This window comes from Clarias gariepinus, chromosome 9 (assembly GCF_024256425.1).
Source record: "Clarias gariepinus isolate MV-2021 ecotype Netherlands chromosome 9, CGAR_prim_01v2, whole genome shotgun sequence".
In the NCBI taxonomy this organism is placed as follows: domain Eukaryota; kingdom Metazoa; phylum Chordata; class Actinopteri; order Siluriformes; family Clariidae; genus Clarias; species Clarias gariepinus.
In genome coordinates, this window is record NC_071108.1 from 29372123 (window position 1) to 29382781 (window position 10659).

General features: G+C 39.3%; 1 protein-coding gene across 2 annotated transcripts in view; it reads left to right on the plus strand.

The window, feature by feature from the left end:
* The window catches only part of ntrk2a (neurotrophic tyrosine kinase, receptor, type 2a), a 56676-nt gene extending 47006 nt beyond the window's left edge, over positions 1–9670 (plus strand). For both annotated transcript variants that reach the window (XM_053504454.1, XM_053504455.1), the window contains 2 exons: positions 6688–6846; positions 7981–9670. In XM_053504454.1, the coding sequence (XP_053360429.1) occupies positions 6688–6846; positions 7981–8166 (345 nt within the window). In that variant the 3' untranslated portion in view covers positions 8167–9670. The remainder of the gene's footprint in view (positions 1–6687; positions 6847–7980) is intronic.
* The last annotated feature ends 989 nt before the right edge of the window (positions 9671–10659 follow it).

Below are 10659 nucleotides of genomic sequence, written 5' to 3' on the forward strand. Positions count from 1 at the left end.
CATTATTCCTAAACACCTTCAAGACAATTTCTAATTAACACCTACTGCTTGTGGCATTGTAGCTTTTCTATTCTGCCAAAAATACTGATGTTCCTAACAATGAACAAGAGCTAATCAAAACATATTAGCATTGCAAAGGAGATCATGCTAACCCAAACAATTTACATTGTACAATAACTCTTTATGCTATTTTTAAATATATTTAATATCATGTGCCAGTTCTTCATTTATATTTCTCAAGATGTTGTAACTAAAATTAGTTTAATAGTAATATTTTAATAAATTACATCACCCATTCAGTTTTGCTAATCTGTTTGTTAATCTGTAAGAAGTTTTAGCATCATGCTAGATAGCACATGCTAACTTTTCCTCTGATTGCTTGTATTAATTATTATTCAGTTATAAATTATGTCACTTATTTGCTTTTTTTTTGGCTTTTGTTTGTTATATTTTAACTTCTCGAGGGAAATACTAAAATTTTATCTAGGCAAATAAGGAATAAGAATTAGTCATACCAGTTAGCAACATGGAAAAAGAGTATGCTAACCAATCACTTACTTATTTAAATTACTGGTTAGTCCTGCCATAGCTAGTTATTCATTTGATTATATTTCTTAAGACTTTTTTTTTTAATAATAAATGCTGTAAAATAATAAAATGCCACTGTTTGCTAAACTGGAAGAAGAGGAACATGGATCAATGAACCAGGGCAATCATTTTCCAAATTAATTAATTAATTAGCCTTCCATCCATCCAACCATTCATCCATCCGTCTGGGAACCTACGTGTGTAATACAACTTGGGATTGTGAAAGCCAATGATGATTACTGTATGTTGTGTTGACTGTGGTGGGACCTCCGATCAACATTCACACATGCAGGCAATTTGGAAACGCCAATTAGCTTAATCTGCATGTCTTTGGACTGTCGGAGGAATCCGGAGTACCCAGAGGAAACCCACCAAGCACGGGGAGAATAAGCACTCCCTGCACACAGACCCCGGGGTGGGTTTGAACCTGGACTCTGGAGGTGCAAGGCGACAGTAAGCCACTGTGCCAATTATTAGTCTTATTAGTACTCTGTTTAGATGGATTAGTGATCTACTTGGAAGATTTGTTTAAAAAAGATTCTCTGATGAATTAGAGTTGCAAGAAAAATAAGTTGTCCACTCATCAAAAGAGTCTGTTTCAAATTATAAATATAAGAAGATATAAAGAAGTTACAGAGGTTTAGGCTTTACACAAGGAATAAGTCGTCCCCATATATTTTGCCCACTTTTATTGAGAATAGTGAACGAGACAGGAAAAGCAACCCGACTGTACCCGGTTTCCTTTGCAGTATGTGGAGTGTGTCTTCGTTTTGTGTATGTCTCTGGCCCCATATTCACTGCCAGTAAGTTCTTAGATTAAAAAGGATGGAGGGGTGACATGGGGGGGTGGTGGGGTTGGGGGTACATGAACAGGAAAGGGGTAGTTTCCATGGTGACGGGGAAGGAAGAGGACATGAGCGCCAGACACTGAAACTGAAAAAGTCATTAAAGAACTCTGATTAGTATTCACCTCCCCAAGCACAGGGTACAGAGAAAGAGAAAAAGAGAGAGGGACATATGTATGTATGGACGTGGAGGCCCTGGAAAGGGAAGAAAACGAAGGGAGGTAAGGGGATGGACAGAAAAGGAGACAGAAGGAATGCAGGAAGATCAAAGTAGTGCAAACCCATTGTGAGCAGCTTTTTACATGTGTGTCTGCATGCCGCGCAAATGGTTCAGCCGGACGCTTGGTTTATTAATGAGCATGTTTTAAAGCAACAGAAGGCACAGAGTTCACTCAGCTCACATCTCTGCAGCCTGATCATGTGATCATGCACCAAGTCAGAACTTGGGCCCTTTTGTGATTGTAATGCTGTGTGTGTGTGTGTGTGTGTATGTGTGTGTGTGTGTGTGTGTGTGTCTGCCTCAGGCGCATGATTGATTAGCCCTATAGAACATCAGTTTCCATAGAAACAGCTGCTCTGAAAAGCCAGCGGCTGAGGGACGACGTCTCGCTGTGTAAGCCGGTTGTGTAACACACAAATCTGGCCCTTAGGTGGCATTTTGATGGAGCCTCATTAGACTCTTATTGCATAATTACTGTGACGGAGTTTATGAAGCTTTATAAAAACACCAGTCCTGACCATACAAATCCCTGTAAATCGCGTAGCAAAGTGAATTACGATTGTAACGTAGTAGAGCAGGCATACGAACCTGGACGCCTAGTGGATGGTATCAAATCAGGTAACACTGATAAGAATCTGAGACTATCTGAGTGTTGCAAACATAATTCCCAAAGTTTATTTCCTGCACTTAGTTTGACCTACATTACAACTTTAACAAATTGTTATTGATACTGTATAGATAATGGAGGAGCCTTTATAAATATATTAAACCACAGCTCTGACTGAACAGAAGGTGTTGATCAATTTTATACAGGCACAGCCCTGACACCCAGCAGGGAGGCTTAATGGTTATCACCATCACCTCACACCTCTGTTGCTGCTTAGTGGGGTTCCTCTGGGTTTTCCCCCAAAAGTCCAAAAACATGCATATCACACCTTGACGTGTTATGTTCCTCTAATATTAGAGCAAATAGGCAATAATTCTAATGATTTCTATTATTATTATTATTATTATTATTATTATTATTAGTGAACTATCGCTAGCACTGATTTTGCTGCATTTAAGAGATACAAAGCAATACATTATTTACGAAGGTAATCTTTATAAAAGAAATTAAACAGAGAGTTGATGCTGCCACACAGGAGACACACACTCACCTTTATGTATAAGAGACGTGAGATATGTGTGTTGTATGCGGAAAGCTGTTGCTTTTGCTACAACTGGTTATACCCGCTACGCCCTATTCTCCAGTCAAGATTTATGAACTCTGTTATAACTTTATGGGACCCTAGAGATACGTATATGCAGTTGGTTGATGCCTGATTGGACTTGTCTACTGTATATGCCTGCATTATGAAAAGACGCTTTTCTCAAAACACAAAGCGGAACTGGAAGAAGCTGATGCTGCTGTAAACTGAGATTGATATTAATGTTCCACATGATCTTCAACAAATTATGTACTTCAAAAGGCTTTATGTGGAGCAATGCATTCAGTCTTTGGCATTTGTGCTTTTTAACACCCTTGTGTTCAAGGAAACATGCAAAAAATGTTTTTAACAACTTCTTTAACCAATTATCTAACCAGACAGCAGTGCAACACATTTAAATACAGATACAGGTCAATAGAGTGAACAGAACGGAGAAAAAAAGAAATCTTCATGAGTTTGACTGTGGCATGGTGGTGGGTACCAGACAAACTCAAATGTTTTTTTTCCTTACGTAACCAACATGTTCTGTTTTAAATCATTTAAATTAGATGAAGTAGTAAATAAATGACATACTTTCAGACAAAAGACAGTGTTCAAATTGCATGAGGAGGAAGTCATGACTGAGAAGATGGTTAATTATAAATAAGGTATATAAAAACAAAAGGTGTTCAAGTCAAACTGAGACTTGGGATGAAATGTCTCATGCATGAGGGCATAACGCTAATTGATTCAAGCATAGTACGGTGATGAGACTCATGATGAGAATGCCGCACATATTTTAACGAATCCTGTACATCCATGGCTGATCCCGGTTGAGGTGGCTCGGCGCTCACTGCAGTCATTCCTGTGAATATTCAGCCTTTTCCTCGAAAATTTGTGGATAAGTTCTCGCCAACTTGCAGAAGAGATGCATCTGTCTGTGAAAACTGTACGGACAATCATTCACTAGCACCACTTGCACGTTACAGGAACTCGGCTGGGAGTTATTGCCACATCCACCGTACAGTCCTGATCTCACATTTCCACATGGTTGGGGCATTAAAAATAGTTTCTGGGAGGTCAGGGTTTCAGACGTAAAGCGGGCAGTGTGATCATGGCTCTGGCGAACTGAGAAAACTTTCTACCTCGATGATTTCCATGCACCAGTGGAACATTGGGATAAGTGCATAAGTGTAGCAGGGGATTATATAGAGAAATAAAGGGAGTGTTTACTCTCATAACAGTGCTCTGTTATTCTATCTCAGTTTGACTTAAACGCCCCTTGCAAAAACAACTATAAAGATGTGTCTTTATAAAAGATGGTTGTGTGTTAGACATCTTTTTTTTTTATAAAAGAAGTCTAACATTCCCACATTATATCCAGATTGTATTTCACATCAAAGTACATGATTTTTGTATAATTTATTCCAGGACTAAACCATTATTCTCTAGAAGAGGTCAGGAATTAAGCCTCAGCGTTCAGGATTGTGTTCTGTCTTGTGTGTCTTTGGTTAAAACACCAATACATGGTAATCATCTGTATAATATGTAACGTTAATCGGTTTAAAACTCTTGCAGACATACAGTATGTAGAGTAAATGTGTGTTTTAGTAATATCAATAAGCCATAATTCTCCTTTGTCTTTCGGCTGTTCCCTTTCATTTCATCTAACCTTATCATTTGCATCCTCTTCTCTCACACCAACTAACTTCACGTCCTCTCTCACTGCATCCATAAATCTCCTCTTTGGTCTTCCTCTAGACCTCCTGCCTGGCAGTTCCAACCTCAGCATCCTTCTACCGAAATATTCACAATCTCTCCTCTGAACATGTCCAAGCCACCTCAATCTGGCCTCTCTGACTTTATCTCCAAAACATCTAACATGTGTTGTCCCTCTGAAGAACTCATTCTTGATCCTATCCATCCATGTCACTCCCAAGAAGAACCTCAACATCTTCAGCTCTGCTACCTCCAGCTCTGCCTCCTGTCTTTTCTTCAGCGCCACTGTCTCTAAGCCGTAGAGCATCGCTGGTCTCACCACTGTCCTGTACACCTTTCCTTTCATTCTCGCTGATACTCTTTTATCGCACAACACACCTGAAAATTTTCTCCACCCATTCCAACCTGCCTGTACCCGCCTCTTCACCTCCTTTCCACACTCTCCGTTGCTCTGGACCGTTGAATCTAAGTACTTAACGTCCTGCACCTTCTTTACCTCTGCTCCCTGTATCCTCACCGTTCCTCTTGGGTTCCTCTCATTCACACACATGTATTCCGTCTTACTGCGGCTAACCTTTATTCCCCTGCTTTCCAGAGCGTACCTCCACCTCTCCAAATTTTCCTCCACCTTTTCCCTGCTCTCGCTACAAAGCACAATGTCATCTGCAAACATCATAGTCCATGGAGACTCCTGTCTAACCTCATCTGTCATCCTGTCCATCACCAGAGCAAACAAAAAGGGGCTTAGAGCCGATCCTTGATGCAGACCTACCTCCACCTTGAACTCTTCTGTCACACCTACAGCATATCTCACCCCTGTCTTACAGCTCGTACATGTCATGCACCACTCTAACATACTTCTCTGCCACGCCAGACTTCCTCATACAACCACAGCTCCTCTCTCGGCACCCTGTCGTACGCCTTCTCTAAATCTACAAAGACACGATGCAACTCTTTATTACCTTTTCTGTACTTCTCCGCCAGCATCCTCAAAGCAAATACTGCATCTGATGTACTCTCTCTAGGCATAGAACCATATTGCTGCTCACAAATGCTCACCTCTGCCCTTAACCTAGCTTCCACTACTCTTTCCCACAGCCTCACTGTATGGCTTATTAGCTTTATACCTCTGTAATTGCCACAGCTTTGCACATCACCCTTGTTCTTAAAAATCGGCACCAATACACTTCTCCTCCATTCCTCTGGAATCCTCTCACTCTCCAAGATCTTGTTAAACAAACTAGTCAGAAACTCTACTGCCACCTCTCCTAAGCACTTCCATACCTCCACAGGTATGTCATCAGGACCAACAGCCTTTCCACTCTTCATCCTCTTCAACGCTCTTCTCACCTCACTTTTACTTATATTTGCTACTTCCTGTTCCACAACAGTCACCTCTTCTACTGTTTGTTCTCTTTCGTTTTCCTAAATACACCATACTGTTCGTAGTATTGTAAAAGTCTTGTAGGTCTCTATAGGTTTAAAAACTATTGCTAGCATTGTGTGTGTATTTGCATGCATGTGTGTGTGTGTGTGTGTAGCGCTCTCGCATCTAGTAGACTGCTTGTTCAGAGTGTCTTCGACTTAGTAAAGCCTTCAGCCTCTGTGGGCTTGGTGAGAAAGATTATTGAATTAAAAAAAAAATTAAAAGCTTTGGCCCTTAATATTTGATGAGTCCAGTATGTTAAAACAATTAATATGAGGCTAATCCACATACTGCACTGCAAATACATAATTAATATTTTAAAGCCAACGCATTATGATGAAGCCAGTAAATGAAGAGATGGGCTTTGGGGTTGAGTCGTAGGTCAGATTGATTTTCCCTGGAGTTTGCAACATGCAGAAAGTTGCAGTTATTTTCAGTAAATGACTTGTATTTTTTGTCTGAGCAAGGATTTTATAAAATGATATGAAAAACATAGATGCAGTGACATACAGTAAATCCAAGTCCAAGTCCTATAGCATCAGCGAAACCTTGGGATAAAACATATTGTGAAACACATAGTTATATGTTTGGGGTGTTGTCAGATATTAAGTTTGAAACACACATTTGAAAATAGGATGACACTCTTGTGACGATTGGGAATTCTCATCCTAACTCTGACCTTTTTACACCGGATAATCACAGGTGGGCGGTCATACCATGCTGCCGATCCGCTGGATGCCCCCGGAGAGCATCATGTACAGAAAGTTCACCACGGAGAGTGACGTCTGGAGTCTGGGTGTGGTGCTCTGGGAAATATTTACCTACGGGAAACAGCCCTGGTACCAGCTTTCCAACAATGAGGTAAACACTCACATATACACATAAAGCCCTATACTTTTATGCTTCAGCTCATTTCTTTTGATATTATAGAAATTTTTTATTAATTTTTTTAATTATTTAAAACTTTTTTATTTTCTATGTCCCTTGGAGATCTAAACAATTTTTATTGAAACTACCATATATATATATATATATATATATATATATATATATATATATATATAAACATTTCAGGGATTCAGTTACTCTTTCTACAGTAGCAACTCATTTGCCAGGACTTGTAAGGTGAACGCCCCACATAAGCTAAGCTTAATGATAATGGATTAAAAATTGTGCCTCTAAAAAAAAATAAATAAATAAAATAAAAATCGAATAGTTGTTGATGTGAAGGTTTCTGTATGGACATGTTTAACATTACTCGAAGGTGTTTTCTGTGTCAGTGCTGAATGTTTTGTTCTATGGGAAAATCTTCAGGATTAAGCGTGTGACTGTGATTTTCAGTTTCTCTTCAACTTGAAAAGCTGCATTTCTGCTTCCTGTTGTTATTTCTACGGGTAGCAAGGAAACCCTGGTGTCCGAATGAGGCTCAGGGCTCTCACTTTCCTACATATTCCTCATTTAAAAAAAAAAAAGGATTAATTTTTTTTTTAAAGGCGTTACTCATGAAGAAAAAAAAATTGCACTGACCCTATCTCAGCAGCTGGACATGACGGAGTAATAAGCTCGGCATAAAAATGAAGCTTATTGAACCAGGAATCTAAAAAATCTTAAATCACCCAAAATGTAACAAACCTGTTAAAAAAAAAAAAACGCACATGCTGTTTGTTAATAATTGAAAATGTTAGCAGCTGACTGATTGCTGTGGTACAACAGAAATAAAGCAAAATGATTCTAAAACACAAAAGATCAGCTTCAATGTGGTACCACTAACTCCACTTTGCACCACACTATAGTGTTAGTCATTATTTTTCTATTACTTCTGTTCCTGACTTGCTGATTTCCTCCTCCGCTGCCTGTTTTGAATTAATTGACTTTAAAATACAGTACACTGTGTAAATACACCACAAATCTCAACCCAAATGCAAGCTACAGTACACCTAATTATGAGAACTTTATGTTGACCTTACTAACCATTGCCCTATTGTTAATTCACAGGTAATAGAGTGCATCACTCAGGGTCGTGTATTGCAGCGGCCACGCACTTGTCCGAAAGAGGTGTATGACCTGATGCTGGGCTGCTGGCAGCGAGAACCACATTCTCGCCTCAACATCAGAGAGATCCACACCCTGCTGCTCAACCTGGCTAAGGCCTCACCAGTCTACCTGGACATCCTGGGCTGATATAGAGTTTGTGTGTGAGTGTGTGTGTGCGAGCGTGTTCCCTTAACTGCACTCTATTGTCCTTTTCTCTTTTTCTCTTCTCTCTACCTACCCACAATCTGTCCATCCTGCTCCTCCTCCTATTCTAAAAGTGTAGTGCAGTAGGCAGCAGGAGCCTCATTTATCAGTATTATTAAAGAAGGACTGAAACGTGACGCCAAAGACCTCCTCTGCTCCTCTGCTGGCAAGACATTTACTGTACAGCCACTAGAAATGTTACTGTAAATATCGTCTTCTCCAGGAATGCATCATTTCCAGGACTTCAGGAAGGCCTCTTCACGTTCTGCCTACTTCATGAAATGTAGAAAGGAAAGGACCACAGAAGGTTCCCCATCTGCTTCTTCTTATTGGAAACATGTTCATATGTAATAAATACAGTTATAAAGCAGGATGTTTGACAGCAGCATGGAGATATAGATATCAAAACGCAGTTCGGGTGTATTGTAGGGATTTTTACAGAAAAATGTACAGGGTCATAGTCCTTAGAGCCCTGAGAGCCTTCGAGGTTTGTCTTTATAGTGCACTACAGTGGGGCATATTGAGTCATTTGAGACAAGGCCATGCCCATGCTTCAATATGTTTAGCGTGCATTTAGGACAAGAGCCCAATTACCCAGAGTGGCTGATTATGATGGGGTAGGCTAAATTATGACCCCGGCCTCCTTCCCTCCCTCCTTCCCATTCCTACCTCCCTCCCTCCTTCACTCACTCACTCACTTGAATTATTACAGAGTTGAAGCAGTGATGTAGTACTCAAGCTAGGAGCACACAGCTGTTATGGTGTAATATATATTTCATTACAGTACTAATGTCTGCTATTAGCACCTATTCCCTATAGACTCATACAGAACGCAGATGGGATGAAAGGAAAAGAAGGAGGGGGGTATTTTTCTTTTTTTTTTCCCAAAAAACTCCAAACCCAATAACAGGCATATGTATTGTATCATGATTGTATACAAGCCCCAGATTTCTATTCACCAATGCACTTTTTTTACCATCACAAAAACACAAACTCTTCAGCCACATGAAACCCAATATATTTTGTGTATCATTTACTTCTGCTTAATTATTAGGAAATTCATAATAAGTTATCAAACATAACACTGAGCGAAGGGCAAAGAGTGTATAAATTTGCACACCTGTACACCTGCTGTAATATATACTGTATATTTATACACACTCACACACACACATATATAAACACATACATATGGATGTGTTGTACTGTAAGTCACTGAATTGTGTATACTGTTTAGATTTTTTTTTATGTCTTAAGTTGTAAAATGTATTTACTGTGAGGCACTTATTTATTTATTTTTATAAGTTATTATCTTTGCTAATTTATTTTTGCCTGATTTTCGTCTCACAGAAGGAATGTACAGAAGTGCACAAGTTTGACCAAAAATGTTATCTAATGTTTTCCTCATGCTAGTGAGTTATTTTCGTGACTTGTATGTCAGAGTGAATGTAAAAAAAAAAAAAAAAAAATGTGAGAAGCTACCAAAAACTATTAACGTCGCTAACAGTGAACGACAGCTAATAGCTTTGTGTTAGCATGCTCTCAGCTAAATGCTTAGCTAGGCGCTTTCATTCGGTTTAGCTATGTAAAGTATTTTCTATCTATTTTTTTTCTTGCGGGCATGTTTTAATAAGGCTTATGACAGGTGAATACATAGCTGGGGAAGAAAAGTCTGCGTATTGTACAAGAATATAAGAATAATATGAGGAATGAAAGCTAGCCTGCGCTAATCTCACTATTTGTAATGTATAGTGGAACGGAAAACTGTGAGTACAGTACATACAGGATAATAAAAATAAAAAAAAACTTGAGTTGTGACTGGACAGAACTTTCCATCCTGTCTGCTCTAATCTTTAAATGTCTATAAGCTACTGTTCAACACAAACCTGTATGACAAAGAGGTAGCCATTTGTTTATGTGAGGGGAAATGGCGGCCATGTTGCTTTTTCAAAAGCAGAGCTTAAGATATACACATGGCTGAGAATGTTTCAGAAAAAAAGTATACTTCATGTGTGTGTGTGTGTGGCTTGGTTTAGACACAATCAGTCACACACATCCTTTAATAAAAAAAAGGAGCAAAAAAAAAAAAGTTGTATTTTAGCAGGTCTGTTTATAGTCTCAGCTGATGGTGTCAGACTCCATTCCTGTTGGACCACAGCTTAAAGAGATGTGTCTATTCCCTCTACTAATTATCAGATGAGTGAATTAGATGTGTTGAATGTGGGGTCAAAAAAAAAGCTGTGGCTCTACGGGACCTGGTGTGAACAGCTACACGCTCAAGAGCAAGAAACCTCATCAACAGTGACCTTACTGTTACCATACGATCAAATGCGCTCAATGACGTTGAGGCAATCATGATACACTGTATTTAATAAAAGTGTCATGCCTTACCAAATTTGTGTGTGGGTGTGTGTGTGTTCAGTTACAGTAAATCAC